Source organism: Podarcis tiliguerta (genome assembly GCF_965153285.1).
Source record: "Podarcis tiliguerta genome assembly, chromosome: 6".
Lineage (NCBI taxonomy): Eukaryota > Metazoa > Chordata > Lepidosauria > Squamata > Lacertidae > Podarcis > Podarcis tiliguerta.
In genome coordinates, this window is record NC_139539.1 from 48,295,999 (window position 1) to 48,315,035 (window position 19,037).

General features: G+C 48.6%; 2 protein-coding genes across 9 annotated transcripts in view; one reads left to right on the forward strand and one right to left on the reverse strand.

The window, feature by feature from the left end:
• SZT2 (SZT2 subunit of KICSTOR complex) overlaps window positions 1-14,771 on the forward strand; it is a 77,144-nt gene extending 62,373 nt beyond the window's left edge. For all 6 annotated transcript variants that reach the window (XM_083446007.1, XM_083446011.1, XM_083446009.1 and 3 more), the window contains 14 exons: window positions 14-284; window positions 603-682; window positions 1,929-2,054; window positions 2,860-3,062; window positions 3,741-3,834; window positions 3,986-4,066; window positions 4,375-4,449; window positions 8,484-8,697; window positions 9,533-9,716; window positions 11,668-11,790; window positions 12,484-12,973; window positions 13,207-13,323; window positions 13,764-13,832; window positions 14,152-14,771. In XM_083446007.1, the coding sequence (XP_083302133.1) occupies window positions 14-284; window positions 603-682; window positions 1,929-2,054; window positions 2,860-3,062; window positions 3,741-3,834; window positions 3,986-4,066; window positions 4,375-4,449; window positions 8,484-8,697; window positions 9,533-9,716; window positions 11,668-11,790; window positions 12,484-12,973; window positions 13,207-13,323; window positions 13,764-13,832; window positions 14,152-14,295 (2,271 nt within the window). In that variant the 3' untranslated portion in view covers window positions 14,296-14,771. The remainder of the gene's footprint in view (window positions 1-13; window positions 285-602; window positions 683-1,928; window positions 2,055-2,859; window positions 3,063-3,740; window positions 3,835-3,985; window positions 4,067-4,374; window positions 4,450-8,483; window positions 8,698-9,532; window positions 9,717-11,667; window positions 11,791-12,483; window positions 12,974-13,206; window positions 13,324-13,763; window positions 13,833-14,151) is intronic.
• A 584-nt stretch (window positions 14,772-15,355) lies between these two features.
• Window positions 15,356-19,037, reverse strand: part of HYI (hydroxypyruvate isomerase (putative)) — a 152,065-nt gene continuing 148,383 nt past the window's right edge. For all 3 annotated transcript variants that reach the window (XM_083446121.1, XM_083446123.1, XM_083446122.1), the window contains 6 exons: window positions 17,386-17,500; window positions 16,951-17,029; window positions 16,447-16,496; window positions 16,124-16,193; window positions 15,818-15,952; window positions 15,356-15,620 (listed from right to left, as the gene is read on the reverse strand). In XM_083446121.1, the coding sequence (XP_083302247.1) occupies window positions 15,547-15,620; window positions 15,818-15,952; window positions 16,124-16,193; window positions 16,447-16,496; window positions 16,951-17,029; window positions 17,386-17,500 (523 nt within the window). In that variant the 3' untranslated portion in view covers window positions 15,356-15,546. The remainder of the gene's footprint in view (window positions 15,621-15,817; window positions 15,953-16,123; window positions 16,194-16,446; window positions 16,497-16,950; window positions 17,030-17,385; window positions 17,501-19,037) is intronic.

Sequence of the window (19,037 nt, forward strand, 5' to 3'; positions counted from 1 at the left end):
TATCTCTATCCAGGAGCAAAATCCCTTCCTGAACTCAACACTGGATGTGGATCTCCTGATCCGGAGCCCTAGCGTCCCCGCAGGCAGGGAGCCCGGTCGCCTCGGCAGCTCTGCCCGCATCCTGCAGCCTCTGCACTTCCCTCCGGATATGGTACCCTTCGACGAGGCCCTCCGAGACGTCTCGGTCAACCAGCCTACCCTTCATAGCCCAGAGATGGCCACGCTTGATCGTGTGGCCCAGCACGGAGCTCAGTTTCTGGAGATCAAGAGCATGGAGCGGAAAGGCAAGTGGGAGGACAGGGACAAAGGACTGCACTCCCTGCAGCTGTATCCTAAAGGGCTTTGCACAAGTCTTTGCCCATGAGGGGTTTACCAGGGCAGCCAAAAGCAAGGCAGTGGCAAGCTGTAAGAGCGAATGGGGTGGAGAGGAATGGCTTCGAGTAGAGTCATTCTCTGTCTGCTGTGCATATGTGAGCTGATGTGAAACAGTGAGGTGGCTTGAGTTGTCTGCAGGGAAAGCTTGCCAGAAAACGAGGTCTTGTTTGAGGAAGGGCCCTGGGGCTCTGGTCCTGCTCTCCTCAGCCTTTGCTCCTGTTCCACAGAGCTGGAGAAACAGATGAAAATTGAGAATCTCTTTGTGACGTGGCAACAGCGGTCTGCACAGTCCAACATGCCCATCACTGTGAGTTGTGGTTTTTCAAGGGGGTGGGAAAGCGGCTGGGATGTGGGCAGCACTTAGGTGCCAGGGCCTTGACGCTGCTTCCCAAATATTGGGGTGGGGTGGGGCTTGTTCTTGGGAAACAGTGAGAGGGAAGGTGGCATGGGATGGGCTGTTCTTCCCCAGGAAAAGGCAACATCATATGAAACTACAGGACCTAGAAGGCATTGTGCTTCAACACCCGCCTTTTAAAAAAGCAGAACCCAAGACACTGTTAATGCTTCGCACATGGAAGCCATCTGCACAATTCCACCTTCAGCAGCTGATCCGAGGTTATGGGATGTTGGGTGGGGTTGCGTGTTGGGGAGGACACAGCAGGAGTACACAAGTGCCACTGCTTCCAGTGGAAATTGTACCTGCCCTGAGAAAGTCTGTGCACTGCGCTGCTTCGTTCTTGGCTATGTTCAGGGAAGGTCAGGTGGAATGACACGAAGGCCATTCCCCTCTGTGATCGCTCTGGTCTTTCATTATTGCCGACAGATGAGAATATGTACCATGTAAGCAGCTGTTTTGTAGTGTAAATTGAGAAGGTGACGTAAGGTGCCTCAGACGCTATCCTTACCATCATGCTCACGGGATGTGGTGATCTAGACTGAGGTAGGTAAGAGATGTCACCTCGCATAATAAGCTGACGTGAGCATGTGAGTGTCGAATCTCGCAAGGATAGAGAAATGAAACTGGGCTGTGCGTGCTTCTCTTAGCAGCCTCTGTTAATGGGGATGAGGTGGGTCTTTGTTTTAATAAGTGAATGCATCGCTTCATATGGAACTTCAAAGGAAACATTAGGCTTAGGGCATGTCTGCAAGCAGGATTAGAGCACAAGAGCCTTCTCCCCTCCCGTGGCTTCTAGCAACTGGTATTCGGAAGCATCGCTGCCTCCAGCTGTGAAGGAAGAGCAGAGCCATCATGGCTCTTAGTCATTGACAGCCGCCCCCCCCCCCAGGCTTTCAGAAATGAAGAAATGGGCACATCATCTAAATGCCACAAGATCGGAGCTGTGTTGTCAAGCTGCCAATGCCATGCTTGCATATGTTTTCTATGGGCAGGAGCAAAATCCTTGGGAACTGAGCTCATGATCACTGTGTAACTCTACCAGCTCCACTTCTTAATCTCCCAAAGTTTTTACGTGGCCAGGGTTGACGCTTTGGGGCCATATGGAATGGGCCTGGAGACCTGTCGTAGTTAACCTCCTGTGTCTGTGTCTGTGCAGCTTGCAGATCTGGAAACGCTGAAGCAGTCCTCCCGCCTGGTCCATTATTGTGCCACGCCGTTGCTCTTTGATCCCACCTTCCGGCAACAGATTCAGGCTGACCAGCAGAACAAGCCGGAGGGGAAGGTGAAGTGGGGGGTGGGGAGAGGGGAGAGAGTCCTTCATAATGCTGTCATTCCTCCCTCCCATATTTCTTTTATCCCCGGCTATACCGGGAAAAGGCAGCTGAGGAGACACTTACAAGAGGCCTTTCCCATGGCTTAGAAGGAGGTTGGCAGAACCTAGGTGATGGAGTTGAGAGTCTCCTAGCCTTTGGGGGCTAGGAGTGGGGCAGGACCCTACTCTCTATGTATCCCCAAGTTTTATCAAAGCTGATTTCTGGGGATGGGTTTGATTATTTATTATTAAATTTGTACACCACCCTGTACTCACAAATCTCAGGGCAGTTCACAACATGAAACCACAATATTGAAAAACACAAAATCCATAATAAAAATAAGAACAGAAGCAAACCAATAATCCCCCCCTTCCACAGCTCCTTTTTAAAGGCATTGGATGAAAACTGAAAGCGCAAATATGACTCTAAGGAAGGAGTGGCTAATCTTTTTTTCCACCTGAGCTACATGCACTCTGCCCAACCCTCCTGAGACCTCAAAGGTTCCCCACACACATGCACATGCGCATCATCTGAGAAGTGGGGTATAGGCCCTCCCTGCCCATTATTGATCTGATGACTGGATTTGGGAGAGGGGGGAGGATTTTTGCCTCGCTGCAAAATTCAGTGGGGTCTTGGGGATAGGATAGAAAAATGTGCTTGGAAGGCCATGCCACCTCCTGAATAGGCAGTTAGCCACCCTTCCTCTAAGGCACTTTTTCTCTTGCCTACTCAGAGGAAAAATGCCAATTCTCCCATTACTCCTTTGCCATTCAGAAGCGACACCGCTCAAATGACTCCACGGCATCTGGTAGGGACCGCAGCCACAGCTGTGACTCCGCAGAGGGGCTGCCATGTCGGACCAAGGATGAGGCCTGGCTGCTGGAGCTGTGCCACACTTTCCTGCAGCAGTACATCCAGTACCTGCAGAGCATGGGCTTCATTGTGGTGCAGGTGCGCCCGCCGTCCCCCACCCGCAGGTCAGTGGGGATTGCTGGAAGGGCACAAGTGGTAGTAGTAAATATATGGATCCACCTATTGTGGTGACTGTAATTCGTCCTAAACAGTTTTTGTTATTGTACCTTCAGGTGGCTGTAACTCCGACACTTTACGGCAGGGGTCGGCAAAGTTTTTGTGGCTTGGGCTGGTTCCCGGTCCCGCAGACGCTGCAGTGGGTTGGAGTGCGCACGCATGTGCAAACACTATTTCCGGCGCGGAGGAGGCGTGCGCAGCTTCCCATTGGCTGCAGGAGCTTCCTGCAGCCAATGGGAAGCCAGCCAACATCGTGGAAGGCGGTCCCCACTCTGCTCCGCACCAGTTTAGCGCTGCGTACAGGAGCTGACCTAGTGGGCGGCAGGTGTCCCCGAGCGGGTGGTGGTGATTCATGGGCCGCAGGTTGCTGACCCCTGCCTTATGTTGAAGGGTGGGTAAGACATCAGGTTAAGAATAATGATGGCAATGCTGCTTTGGGCAGCAACAAGTTTATGGAAGACATGCTTGCGTAGAGGGATGGAGAATCAGCAAGAGCTCCATGGGAAGTGTGTCGTAGAAGAAATGTGATGGGGTGTTCACTCGCAGATCCCAGTCTGTTTCTAACCCCCAGCACACCCTTGTAGATCTTTAATCTTCCCCCTCCCTGTCTCTCTTCTGCTCTTCAGCAGCACCAGCAGGATCCGAGCTCTGGCAGCAATGGGCATTGAGGGCCGGGCCTCTTTCTCATACACCAGGCCAAAGGCGGAGGGGAGCCCAAAGGTGAGCAGCCTGGCTTTTTGAGTTGGGGGGACTGGGGGGGCCTTCTGGCAGGGAGAGAGGGCTTGGCCATTGGAGAGAGGGGTGGAGCATGTTCCCTAGGCATCAAAAAAGGGTCCCAGAGCTTGTTGCAGCGCAAATGCTTCTTTTCCAGAGCGCCAGCCCTCCTGTCACCACGTACCACTTGCAGAGAGCTCTGCCTGGGGGAATCGTGCTCATGGAGCTAGCTTTCCAGGTGAGTGGAAACAGGTTTTCCTTCCGTGCTAAGCACAACAGGCCAGACCAGTTTGTTTAAGGGGAAGCGGCCATCGCAAGTGCTCATAGGCCAGTTGGGCGAGGTGGGTCTAAGTTGAAGGTATGGCTAACCACTCAACTGACACACACACTCAATGGGCATTGGGGGAGGGATACAGGTTGAGACAGCCTATCCTGAATGAAAGCAGGAATACAGTTTTTAAAGCAGTAGTTAACATTGTAGATGCCGGTGTGTAGTTGTTAGGGGCAGATAAAAGCCAATCTCTCATCCGGTGCCGTTCTCCTTAGGGCTGCTATTTCTGTGTGAAGCAGTATGCACTGGAGTGCTCACGAATCCCCATGGGGCAGACTGTCAACTCACAGGTAATATTGCTATGTTCACTCTCTTGCCCTGGAGGTCAGAACTGGATGGATATAGAAAATATTGAAATACACATGCATGGAATCCCTTGAGAAGGAGGTGTAGGAGTTGAGCTTGAGGACTCAATAAGGCCACATTTTCCCTTGGCTGTGGCTTGGTAATCTTCCCCATTGTGTTCGCTTGCTTATGCTGTGCCTCGACAGAGAGAAACAATGATTGCCACTATCCTTTTGTGCTGCACTGAGCTTTAAGCTTCCTTCAGGACTTGGGCGTTGCCCCCAGGATCTCTGAGTAACAGAAGGCATGCCTTCTCCTGAAGATCTAGACATGCTTGACCCATGCAAGAGAGGCTTCCCCTACTCTTGAATATATGTGAGGATTAGAAGTGCCAGCCTGTAGCCTTCCTGCAAGGTAGGACTGGCAACCTTTTGAGCAGTGGTTCTGCAGCAGGCATAGCTTTGGTTTCTGAAATGGAGAGCATCTTGGTTCCTGCTTGCATGCTGCTCAACAACCCTTCTCAGGTTCGTAGCTACAAACAGCCTCTGTTATCTCACTAGGTGGAGCTGACGCCAGAATATGAGAGGATACGCTCCCATTTTGTCTGGGTTTGTTTTGTGTTTGGTCATGCCTATTCCTGGTTTAGCTGGGTCTCTCACTGTATTATGGGGTGTCAGTCCATGGCACTGGGCACTGTGAGAGGTTGGGGGAAGAAAGCTGGTCCTACAGAGTTCCATTCCTTCCTTCAAATGCAGAAAATAACTTGCCATCTCCTCACTCTGTCTGGGGTTTGGAGATACCCACTGACACCCTGAATTCCAGTGAAACAGGACACATTCTGGAAGCAGCAGCGAGTTGCCTGAGCAGCTCTATAATCTAGCCTGAGCAGATTATAGTATATGAACTGCCTGCACTAATGTTAGCAACAACTGTGTACTGTAACATTTAAAGAGATCTTGACACATGCAGCCACTACCTGAGCTGTGGAAGTCTGGCATGTAGATGCTGTAAGTGTAGATGCCAGCACAGAGGCTAAGGATATCTGCTACATGAGGTACAGTCAATAATAATAATAATAATAATAATAATAAATTTATTATTTATACCCCGCCCATCTGGTTGAGTTTCCCCAGCCACTCTGGGCGGCTCCCAATCAAGTGTTAAAAACAATACAGCATTAAATATTAAAAACTTCCCTAACCAGGGCTGCCTTCAGATGTCTTTAAAAGATAGGATAGCTGCTTATTTCCTTCACATCTGAAGGGAGGGTGTTCCACAGGGTGGGCGCCACTACCAAGAAGGCCCTCTGTCTGGTTCCCTGTAACCTCACTTCTCACAATGAGGGAACCGCCAGAAGGACCTCAGCGCTGGGTCTCAGAGTCCGGACTGAACAATGGGGGTGGAGATGCTCCTTCAGGTATACAGGACCAACACTTTGAATTGTGCTCGGAAACGTACTGGGAGCCAATGCAGATCTCTCAGGACCGGTGTTATGTGGTCTCGGCAGCCACTCCCAGTCACCAGTCTAGCTGCCGCATTCTGGATTAATTGCAGTTTCTGGGTCACCTTCAAAGGTAGCCCCACGTAGAGCGCATTGCAGTAGTCCAAGTAGTCAAACCTTGGTTGTCGAACGTAATCCATTCCGGAAGCCCGTTCAGCTTCCGAACTGTTCGACAACCGAGGCACGGCTTCTGATTGGTTGCAGGAAGCTGTGTTGGACGTTCAGCTTCTGAAAAATATTCAAAAACCGGAACATTTACTTCTGGGTTTTGGGCATTTGGAAGCCGAAACTTTCCAAAACCAGAGGCGTTTGGGAGCCAAGGTTTGACTGTACCAATGTGGGAAAATGCTTTTTTCAGTGGCTTCCACATAGTAGCTGCTGTCTTTAAATCTGCTTTTAGTCAACTGTGAAACAGAATCCCACAACTTAAACAGCTTAAATTTGCTACAGCTTCACAGAAGTCTCAACAAATTATGTGAACGTTGGATTACTTGATTACCTAATTTTCATACACCAGGCCAGCCTATCAGCAGAACTTAACTGCTTAGAGAAACATATCAGGTTGCCCTATGCTATCTTAACTGCACTGTTGGAGGAGGAGGAAGAATGGGGCTCGTAGGATACTGACACATGGGAGAGGGGAAATGGTGAACTTTTTGAAGTATATTTAAAAGTCACTTTAGCACTGGACACTTTTTGGTCTAAGCATTTAGGAGATGCTGCCTTAGTCTTTACAAACTCATTCTTCCAGTCTTTGGAAATGAGTACCTGCTTCTCCTTTTTTTATATAAAAAAGAGAAGCTGGAATTCTGACAAATCAGATAGAAATATTAGAACGAAATGTAAACAAAAATGCTTGCAATTGGCAATCGAATTGGAACTGTGTAAAATGCACATGCCTTGTTTTTATTATGGGAACGTCACTTGCGCAAACTTCTTAAACAGCTTTTTAAAAAGCAGATCCTTCCAAAATTTTTTTCTTGTGCCTTCTTAGGCATCTGCTCCCATTTATATGTTTTCCTCCTGAATTAAACCAAGCCAGCACCTCCTAAGTTGCCTCGAATCCTCACTCACCCACAGAGCACCCTGGGTGTGCACGAAGGGGTGAGCTCACGTAGCTCTGTCCCACCTCCTGCCAACCTAGCAGTTCGAAAGCACACCAGTGCAAGTAGATAAATAGGTACCGCTGCAGCGGGAAGGTAAACAACGTTTCCATGCGCTCTGGCACTCGTCACGGTGTCCTGTTCCGCCAGAAGCACTTTAGTCACGCTGGCCACATGACCCGGAAAGCTGTCTGTGGACAAACACTGGCTCCCTTGGCCTGAAAGCGAGATGAGCACCAGAGCCCAAAGTCGCCTTTGACTGGACTTAACTGTCCAAGGGTCCTTTACCTTTACCCATATAAGCCTTAAATATACTACTTTAAAGAAGGGCCAGACAACTTATTTATTTGATGGCAAGATCCACTGTGATGGCTTAACGTTATCCTAATTGTATCTCAGACACATGATTCTGTACTCAGAAACCTCCAAGTCTAATGGCGGAGATGGGCGTTTTATTTTCCACTCTTCTGTGGAAATTGTGGTACGGCCTTTGCCTCCACCTCCCACAGCCACAAAGTTCCTCCACTCCCACATATGTTGAGTAGAACTTCAAGGGTGGTAGCACCTCACACATGGCCCTGCATGGCCCTCCGGAGACAGGAACTACAGGAGCCAGTCTTACTACATGCTGCTGCACCCCAATTATTTTCCTATAGTGGGGGAGGGTTGATTCTCCTGCTCACTGCAATAGGGAGGGCTGTGCAAATTAGACTTGCCACTGCTATCCTCTGTGGTAGAGAACCTCCTTGCAGTTCCAGACCTCCCTAACTCCAAGAGGTAAAGGACCTTGGCAGAGTTCTGCCAGACTTTTTAGTTTGCCTATTTCTATCCTTTCTCTACTTTTTTTTGCCCTTTAGGAGTGTTAAGAGTAGAAAGTTTTTTGTTTCTTTTCTTTTTTTTAAGAAAAAGGTTGCTGAGACAATTTAAACTGATCACAGAGACACTGCAGCTTTGATGTTTCTCATCCGGGCAGGGGAGATCACCCTTGTGTTACTGATGGAATCTCTGGTGGATCGCTTTGAAAGGACCTTCAGCAGAAGCAAATGGAGGACCCACATGGAAACCACAGTCCCCATGAGCCACTGCTGTATCACTGTGCCCATTTTACCTGCACCTGAGATTGGCACAGTAGGCAATTTAGTAACCAGGCAAGGTCCTCATCCAGTTAGCTCTCGTGCAGGTTGAAGCGAAAGGGCAAAAGGGCTAGCCTAGGTAAAAGGGCACCCAGGGTTCAGTGGCTAGCGACAGGGGCACTCTGGTGTTTTCTGTAAGGTATGACCTAGCTGCCTAGATTGGATAACATCAGGCTACTTCCCTCACTACTTCCTTTTCTCTGTCCTTTTCTGAACCCCCCTCTATACATCACCATACAATAGTACTGCATCTTCCTTAGGCAACTGGCTTCAGGTCTGATTTCTCTCTCTCTCCACCTTAGCTTTCTATGCTCTTCACGGAGGAGTGCGACAAGGTGCGTGATCTCATGCATGTGCACTCGTTCAGTTATGATTTCCACCTGCGCATCGTGCACCAGTACCTGCTTGGATCCCATATGGCACTGCGGCAAGGCTATCACCTCACCAGCTTTCTGGAAGACTTCATTGCCCAGCACCCTGACATCCCCAAGTTTGGACGCAATCACATCTTCCAAGGTGAGAACTTCTGGGGGCATTTGAGATTTTAGACAGCTATAGCTCCGCACCGCCAACTGCACCTGTTCTGTGGACCCAGTAGGTGGCTGTCTTCTGAGAAGTCACAAAGGTCCTGTCATCATCTTCACCTCTGTCTTGGGACCTCTTGCTTTGCTTAGAAGCTGTAAACCAGTCAGGTCCTACCAGCAATGAGCTTTCCAATCTGACATAGACAAGTGGGAAGGAGGTTTTACTCTAGTAGAATAAAAACTCAGTGTTGCTGGCCCTCCTTTAGCACACTTGGCTCCACATCGCTAAAGTACCTGGTTACATGAGCACAGGAGTATGCCAAAAATTTAAAGGACCTATAAAACCCTTCCTGTTTTTAACAACAGAAGGGCCTTTTGAACTCTGGAACCCAGTAGCTAAGAACCAGGGAGAAGCCGACTGTGTGGGCTTAAAGAGCTGTTTTAATAAAACACTGTAAAGCAAGTGGCACTCAAACAAGAAGTTGAAGGGAAACATTCTAGAAGATCATTTTAGAAGATCAGCAAAAAGGAAAATAAACCCAAAACAGCGTGCTGACATAAGTAGCCAACAACTAAAAGTGATTTAAAGGAACAAAGCAGGCATTTCTCTTGACCAGCAGAGGCTAAGGTTTGCTGGCAAACATCTGGAAGATGTTTGCACTATCTCTGACAACAGCATCCAGAAGGAATGTAATAACACAAACAGGGACTCATTTCAGGTTTGTCTTGTGGAGCAGATAGACCTCTGTCCCCCACACAGACTCCCAGAACCAAGCGATCCTATGGCCGTAAGCAAACATATGGTAATCCTTCCGCTTCTCCTACAGGTGCGCTGACCTTGCCTACCAGCTCCATTACAGCACACCAGCTGTACAACTATATAACTGACCACGCCAGCACCTATCATATGAAACCACTGCGCATGGCCAAACCAGGAACTAACGCTGAGGGCAAGAAGGGCACTCCCAGCCCTGAGCAAAATGAGTATGCCCTAGTCTCCATCTGGAACAGGCAAGTGATTTCCAGGCTGCTCTGATAAGCTCTTGTCTCAGTGCCACTTACGAGCATTTGTCTGTGAGCCCCACTCCCTAAACTTCATGTGCCATGCATCTTCTTCCACCTTTCGTCATTCAAAAGGCTGCCAGGTATCTCACCTTTTACATCTTTCTGCAGTGATGATGATGATGATGAGGATGCACCTAACATAGCTAGGCACTGCACAAAGAGTAAATAATTCAGGTTCTGCCTAAGGCTTTATACTGTGTTACCTAGGACTTAACCCACTAGGTCCAGGACTGGCAAAAATGCATTTTGAATGATTGCAAATGAATAATTTGTTTTACGTGATTTAGGGGAAAAGAGATTTTTATTTGCAGAAGTCCAATAAGGTACTATCAGTATTTGATTTACAGGTGCCACAAGAAGGCATTTCATTTTGTACTCAACGCTTTAGCCCTCCACAACTAACATCCTTTATTGTAGAATAAGCTTTTGTAGGCTAGAGTCTATTTTTTCAGATGCATGGTGGCCTGGAAATGCAGACCACACTTCTCCGATGCTGTTTAACTCTCTAAATTTTTTTGGTAAATTGTACTCTATTCATTATTATTATTCCTAGTCACTTACCTAAATTTTGCTTATTGCGGAGTCTCGCATTCATTCTCAACCAGTCAAAAGCAACCAAGGACAATCCCGCCAACCAATTTTTACTGCTGCTGACAGTTGAGGAGAGGATATGGATAAAACATTTGCCTCTAGAGACAGTGTTTGTGTTTTGCTAACATAGAATTTCTGATTCTTTTTGAGAAACCTCATGTGAGCAACTTGGCATTCAGATTACCGACTATTGTTTTCCTTCCTTGGATTGAACAGACTCTTGTCTCTTTGGTGCCACATTTTTTAACGCCTGCTACCAGAATCCCATTCCCACAGGGTGCTTTATCCTCTTCAAAAGAAATCCAATTTCGTCAACTTCTTTTGGAATACAACACAGCCACACTGGCTCCAGCCTAGCTTTTGCCTACCTGCGTATTAGGTTCTTGATTCAAACACCAAACAGTCTCTTCCAGGTGGCATTAGCTTTTTGATCTCACACAGGTGGGACAAGGTCCTTGCATACCCCCCAACTTTTCCCAGCTGCCTAGTCCTTGATATGGGATGCCCATGGATTTCCTAGATTTGCTTTTCAGGATAGAACCTTCTTACCAGCTTAGCTGTGACATCCTGGTGTTTTATGCCAGTTGCTCTGAAACTAGACACAGCAGTCCATTAAAAGGCTTGAGCATTCAGAGATGGGGGAAATGTCAAATGTGGGGCATTTTTCACAAAATACTTGTGTGTACAAACCTTTTCTAGCACTGGGGAGGCTTCAAACACTAGCTTTCTGCATTACCAGGCTACTGCAGTTACCAATATCTGTTTGCAAAACAGACATGATTCTAATAAAAAAAAAGACACAAATAGAAAGGTTTTTTTATGCTGCTTGGATGGTGGTATAAGGTGCAGATGTCTGTTCTGGGGCATATATTCCTGGACTGAGAAACTTGACACAGAATGGTCCTTGTATCAAGCTCATCTGTTGGCTTTCTGGTGTGTAATGTATCCTACAACTCCAAACTCTTTGATGTATTCCTAGCCACTGATTTTTCTCTCCTAAATTGCTTTGATTTTATTTTTGCCTAAACTGTACTATGTGGCAATGGGGCTATGAACCCAAAAGCTGACACGTATGTCCGACTCTCACTCACATCGTTCTACAGTGGTGAGTCAAGTCACGGGTGTAACACTGCTGTTCTCCACCCCCACCTCCCTCACTTGTAGGAAACAATAGGGTCTATTTTTGGTTCAATTGAACTACCTGCTGCAATGCAAGTCCATTTGGCTGCAGTCCACACTGTGGCCCAAAAGGACTGCAGCTGCTTTCTTGACCGCGTAGAAAACCCCTTGCATTCTTCCCTTACAGCTCTGGCTCCTATAAGGATTCGGAGGGGTTGCGTCACCACGACGACTTCGATGTCTCCATGCTTGTGTTCCACAATGCTGCTCCCTTTGAGGAGCAAAGTGAGTCAGAGCGACATATGCTAAGGTAAGAGATGAACTGGGAAATTGCAAGTCAGGGGGAAAGCCACTTGTCTGAGCAATTACAAGGTCGAACAGCCTTGACTGTTCAGACATGCAGTGTGCCAAAAAAGAGGAATTGAGCAGCTTATTGGCAGCTGGGTGATGTTTAATAATAATAATAATTTTTATTTATACCCCGCCCTTCCCAGCCAGAGCCAGCCTCAGGGCGGCTAACACCAATAAAATCACAGTAAAAACATAATAGGGGGCGGGGAACCGATTTAAAACTCAGCCTCATTTTAAAAGTAGCCGATAAATCAAGATCATAAGGGGAGGGAAACATAAGGGTCAGACTGAGTCCAAACCAAAGGCCAGGCGGAACAGCTCTGTCTTGCAGGCCCTGCGGAAAGATGTCAAGTCCCGCAGGGCCCTAGTCTCTTGTGGCAGAGCGTTCCGCCAAGTTGGGGCCAGTACTGAAAAGGCCCTGGCCCTAGTTGAGACCAATCTAACCACCTTGCGACCTGGGACCTCCAAAATGTTGTCATTTGTGGACCTTAAGGACCTTAAGTTTGGGCTGCAGGGACCCAGTCTAGGCCATGGGTTGACCAGGTACTTAATGGACACGTGAAGTGGAGAGCAGTACAATTGCCACACTGTGGGGCTGTTGGTGAGCGAGATAGGCAATAAGCAGCAATGGCAACTGTTCCCTTCCTCCCAGGTTGCACTTCTACGTGATCATGACAAGCCAACGGGAGCTGTTTCCACGACTAACGGCTGACATGCGCCGTTTCAAAAAGCTGCCACGCCTGCAACGGGACACGCTGGAGCCAGTTCTGGGACGTGCCGCCTGGGAGACGGCAGAGGGGGGCTGGCAGCGGAAGGAAGTGCCAGAGCCCTGGGAGGAGGTGGAGGACAGTGGGGAGTTCTATGCAGGAGGTCCCCAGGTCAAGGTGGGCCCCGGGCTCTTCTACACATCCCCGCTCTTCCCGCTTCTTGCCTCCGAGGTGGCTGCTGCCCAGAAGCAGCTCAGCAGCATGGTGCAGCTTGCCAAGTGCCACTGCCGCCGAGACAACCTCTGGAAGAGGCTCTTCCTGCTTGAGCCGCTTGCCTCTGACAAGCTCAAGCTGGGCAAGCTCTCGCTCGGCGAGTTGGAGGAGCTGCTGGACGCTGTGCACAGGAAATCGATTGCTGACATTGATCCCCAGCTGGTGAGTTGAGCTGGTTGAATCAGTGGGGGTGCATGTTGTATGGGTGTATGCACACTTGTGGCATACTGTGGTGGGCAGAAAACACTCAGAGGACCCCAGCATGGTCCAAGCTACGGGACGCTAAAGAACGCAAGAGCCCTGCTGGAGCAGACCAGAGCCCATCTAATCTAGCAGTCTCTTCTCTCAGTGGACATCCGGTGGCTTACGTTCATTTTTCTCTCTCTTTGTGGCAGAGTTGCTTCCTCACCATGACAGTCTCCTGGTACCAGAGTCTTATCAAGGTGCTGCTGAGCCGTTTCCCCCAGAGCTGCCGCCATTTCCAGAACGCAGATGCTGGCACCCAGTACCTGGTAAGTTCCTTCCAGAATCATTTTCTCCAGATGTGGGCCTCTCCCTGCTAACCAGCTTTCCCGTCAGTTAAATCAAGAGCGAACTTTGATCATTTTGCTTGGTCAGGTTTGGCATTTTCACTCATCAGTGCCAGCTCCCCTTGGCTCGACAATGGAAAGAAATTCTGAAATGCAGTCCTTCAGGTTTCTTTCCTTATTAGAAGCTGCCCTCTAGTTACTGGAAAGCTGCTTCAGTCCAGGATTTGGAGGTGGGTGGGTGGGATCAAGAGGCTTTATGGACTTCTGGTCCCCTTGCCCACTGGTTTTTTCCTACCCATCTGCCCTACCCCCCAGAAAAAGGTTCTGACCCTCCCAGTGGCAACAATGCAATTATTGCCTTGCTTCCTTTAATGTGGGGATGATTCTCTCTTGATGCAGCGCTCTTGCCCCCAACTCTGCAGGTCGTGCTGAACCAGAAATTCACAGACTGTTTTGTGCTCGTATTCCTTGATTCCCATTCAGGAAAAACGGTAAGATCCTTTCTTCTTCATAGCTCAGCAGTTTAAGGAGGGGAGCTTCAGGATTACTCAGTACTGATGACATAAAACTTCTGAGCCCTGGGGCTGCTGTTTTGGCTTTGAACGTCTAACTAGCTCTGCCCGCCCTGTGCTGCACCAGGCACTGCTAACTCAAATGTCCTGAAGTTATCCTATCTGAACAACCTTCCCAAGAGGAGTCTTTGGCCTAAGGAAAGGCTATAGGGGAGCTTTGTTGCTTAACTATGGGCAGATGGCTAGATCCCTGTGCCTTGCTAGTGCCATTAGTTAACTCAGCTGTCTTTCTTTGCAGAGTCTGACCGTGGTGTTTCGAGAACCATTCCCAGTACAGCCCCAGAACAGCGAGAGCCCCTTGCCGCAGCTGGTGTCCACATACCACCATCTGGAATCGGTCATAAACACAGCTTGCTTCAATCTCTGGACAGGGCTGCTCTAGTGTTGGTTGGCTCCTTCCACGTGGGGCACACTGCACAGGCCCATCTGGGGCAAAGAGAGCACCGCAAGTGGCAGAAGCACACATGGCGGGCCGTAGTGAGTGGGCGATGTGAGGCTACAGAGGGCTGGGTAAGAGCTTCATTAGGACACTTTGAAGCCTGACTGAGCCGAACAGAATCAAGGGAGGGGGACCGCTCTGGAGACCAGAGCACAGCCTTAAGGGGGGGTGGTAATCACCTTCCCTAAAAAACTACAGGATGAGGCATATATGGACGGATGTGCCACCTTCCCTTGGGCACTTTGGCGCCAGGGCTCAAAGGCAAGTGGAGCTGCTGACGTGGCCTGGTGCTTTTAAGAGTGACTCATTGGATGGGTTTTAGCGAGAGGGAACTGCACAATGATGGGAATTTTTATATATATATGAAGTGAATGTACAGTAAATTAAATAAAATGGATCATTAATTATAACAATAAAAATCTTTTGTCATAGCTTTCCCCCCACAAGCTGCTGAGTTTATCCCTGGCGCGAAGCGAAGTAGGTTCCCACCAGCCTGCCAGAATGGCGTATCTGCCAGGATGCATTGCTGGGACCAGTGCCAAGGTCTTACTCCAGGCTTGCATGATGGTGCCAGTTTCTTTTCTAAGGAAGTTGGTTCGGGCTCAGATTGAATTGTGCCACTCACGTCTCCCCATGGTTATACACTGCAGTGTAAGATCTGGAATGCGAGTAATTTAAGCGGCAGCATGCAGATAGAACCTAGAGGCTAAGATGCCCCTTTAAATCTAGGAAATCTCATCCGGGGCCACTAAGTGGTACTAAAGAGCTAGATCTGAAGAGGCAGGGACTTCCCTTCCTTTGCACCACACTAGTCCCCATTCTTGTGAAAGGCATGCCAGCATCATTGCTTAGTGTGATTCCAGGAAGGTGAACTTTCCTTTTTAGTGGGTCAACCCTTATAACTGCAGTGAGTAATTAAAAAATAATAATAGAAGGATATATTTCTTACTGGAAAGACCGGGCAGAAATGCAATCTGTTCAGGAACACAAAGCGACACAAGAGTGAAGCCTTTAGCCATTCCAGGACTTGAGTTGGAGCAAGACCCTAGGAATGCTATTTTGTTTTATTAGGAGGCAAAATGCATCCAGAACAGAGACAAATAAAAGAACATTGCCTTTCCAAGTTGGCATGTAGGATTGCACTCCACCTCTGATGCTCTTTAGTTCAGTTTTCCAGCTGCTGAACTTAACCCCTCAGCTTCCACTATCCAGTACACCATGACTCTTCCAGTATGAGTACAGCCAGCCCAGCCCCTTCAATGTGCCTTCTGTAAGGGAAGCCAAAAGCATCAGCAACACCAGTTTTGCACTTCTTCAGCACCACCACCCCACCCACAGTTTTGGTAGTTGTGAAGCTGAGAAACAGTGGGTTATATCAGCAGCCTAAAAATTTCCCAGCTACAACGCTTCATTTCACACAGCAAAATCTCCCCCCATTCCCTTGGGATAATTTAAGCAGACTTGCCTTTGGGCTTGTACTCGCATCCTACGAAGCCATTGTAACTCATTGACTCCAGTAGCTGGAAGAGGTAAGGGAAGTTTAATTCACCAGGGCTGTCGGGCTCATGCCGTCCTGGTACCTGGGCAAACTGAACATGTCCTGCAGAGAAAGGAGGAAACCATCAGGGCAAATGAAGGACTAGGCATAGGGGTCTGACTGAAACTATTTTGACACTACAGCAGCATCTGTCCCTTTGCTTAGGAACAACCCCTGCAAGGGATTCCAGTTTTGAAGCCATACTAGGGAACCACTGCACCTTTCCTGTCTTACCAATAATTGGGAAATACTTTTCCAAGTTCTGAGTCAGGTTACCATCCATGATCTGGCAGTGGAAAATGTCCTGTGGAGTAAACATAAAAAGGCTCAGTCTAGCTGCCTTCCAGAGGCTGGACTAGGCCTCCCATCAGCCCCAGCCAAAATGGCCAAAGGGCAGGGGGTGGTGGGATCTGGAAGGCACTAGGTTGGGGATGCCTGCTGTTCAGCCTCTCGCATCCCTCTGGTGGGCTTCTTGTTGCACCAACCAGTGTAATAGGTCCTCTAAGCCCAACACCCACTTCTAAGGCTGAATCCAGGTTTTCCTTAGTGACACTCACCAGCTGCAGCTTCAGGCTGGGGCTTCCCACCTTCTTCAAAATGGCAGCAGCTGAAGAAAAATGGAGATTCACAATATCACAACTAATTCTGGGGGCGGGGGGGGAGCAATTTGCTCCGTTTCCTGTCATCGTGCAGTCCCAAAGCCCGTTCTCTAGCAACTTCTAGAACATGAGTGGGGAACCTGTGGCCCTTCAGATGTTGCTGTATTCAATCTCCTATTGGCCCCAGTCAGTGTGGCCAGTGGTGAGGGATGAAGAGTTGTAGTTCAGCAACATCTAGGGGGTCACAGGTTTCCCACCCTTGCTTTAGAATTGTGTATCCAAAACTTGGGGCTCTTGCTGCTTTTGAACTGCAGTTCCCATCGTCCCTGACCACTGCTCAGCTAGCTAGGGATGATGGAGTTATAGTCCCAAAACAGCTGGAGACCCAAGTTTGGGAAACACTCCTTTAGAAGGACAATTCCCTATCTGTGGAGAAGGAAAGAGTCTTAGGCCATGGCCTACCTTGCTCTGGAGTGGTCAAGAAGTAACGGGGATCAGTAATCCGGCTATTAATGGGCTCCAATAATCCAGTGATCTTTTCCTGTAATACCAGAGCAAGGAAATGGAAGAATAGCCACTCAGTGCCTTAGGCTAGCAAGCGAAGGAAAGTTGCTGCTAGGCAGCTCACCTCTTTTATAATATTTCTTGTCACTGGCCAGTTTCCTAACCACTGCCACCAGTGCCCAACCACTCCTGTGTGCCCTCCTGCCAGGCCTGACTAATAACTGGGGTGGAGCTTCTTTAAGCAGGTCTTGCTACCACTTTGCCTCTTGGGTTCTCTGGAGCTCAGGAAAGTGTCTCACCACCAAACGGAATCAGTGTTGAATAGGCACTTCACCCTTCTGATGAAGCAGTGCAGCTTGCTGCTTAACAGGCATCTATCTACCCAACCCCTACCTGAGCCAGGATGTCCGCAGCATATCTGAGGTTCTCAATGAAGGTGGCTTCCATCTCTGCTGACACTTCCTCCCTCTCAGCACCCAAAGGAATTCGCCCAGCCATAATGTGGATCCTGTAAGCAAAAGGCTGGATCAGGATGGAAGAGGGACAGAAGCAGCGGTGCTGACGGCTTTCTGCCCTCAAGGCATCCACGATGCTGATATGATGCTACTGAAGTGAAAGCTGTCTCATGCCCGCTTTAATTTCCCCCTGAGGAGATGCACTGACCCACGAAGCCACCTCCAGCACTCAGCAATCAACACACATCGCTACACCAGGGTTTCAGCTGGGATAAGCTAACACCTGCAACATGTAGTAGGAATGACAAGAACGTCTGTATCAAAATCATACAAACTATACTCTGTTATTTACTATGAGCTCACCTAGCTTGGCATAGATTATGAGCTCACAAACAGCACCCACAGGCCAGATATGCAAAATCACTATAGGCAGACTGACAGAACCTTAGTAGTATTTGATTGCCATGCTGGACACACACACGATCAGTTGGGTAGGAATGATGATGTGCTTTCACCATTTCCATGCATGTGTTGCTTGAGGGTGAATGGGATTTCTAACTAATTGGTGGTATCTAAAATAGTTAGTAGTCATGCTTAGTCAGCAGCTTAGTCATGCTGGCCACATGACCCGGAAGCTGTACGCCGGCTCCCTCGGCCAATAAAGCGAGATGAGCGCCGCAACCCCAGAGTTGGCCACGACTGGACCTAATGGTCAGGGGTCCCTTTACCTTTACCTACTAAAATCATACTTGGAGTGAACCCACTAAAATAATTGAACTTGCATTAGTTATGACTAATTTATGTCTGCTTGGTTTCAGTGTGTCTGTTTTACAGTTTAGCAAAATACTACACAGTGTTGCCGAGTACAACTGCAAAAACAGACTGGTGTTAATTTTCCAAGTTAAAAGGGCATGATCTTACACAAAATAGCCAGCTGCATCACTTTGTTCTGCTTTCTTCGTGTAACGCAAAGCGCCATGCAAAATTGGTATTGCCGGTGAGCTTTTGGAAATGTCCCAACATCTGTCATTCATTACTAGCCTGCGTCTTACTGCCTATGTTTTCTCTCCCTCCGCACTCAGAGGTGAGGTGTCTCATTCTGTTGCACAGCAGAGACTGCAAGCAACACTTCCATGCTCAGTAATGCCCCTAAGTGGGGCTGCCTGGGTGGGTTCATCCCTTTGATGTGGTTACTCATTTGAATCTCTATTAACTACACTGCTAAACATCCCATCCAGAAGTTCATGCCCGCTTGAGATGAACATGGGAAATTATATTGCTAATGCTAAGCTAGACAGACCAGTAGCCTGTCTACACCAGCCTTCCCCAACCTTGGGTCCCCAGAAGTCATTAAACTACAACTCCCATTGTCCTTGACCACTGGCCATTGCTGGCTAGGAATGATAGGAGTTGTAGTACAACAAGTTCTAGGGACCCAAGGCTGAGAAAGGCTGATCTACAGTGATTTGCAGCGGCTCTCCAGGGTTTCAGGCGGGTGTCTCTCAGCACTACCTGTAGATGCCTGGGATGGAACATTAGACCTTCTGCATGCAAAGCACAGAACTGTAGTGTTGGAAGAGACCCTGAGGA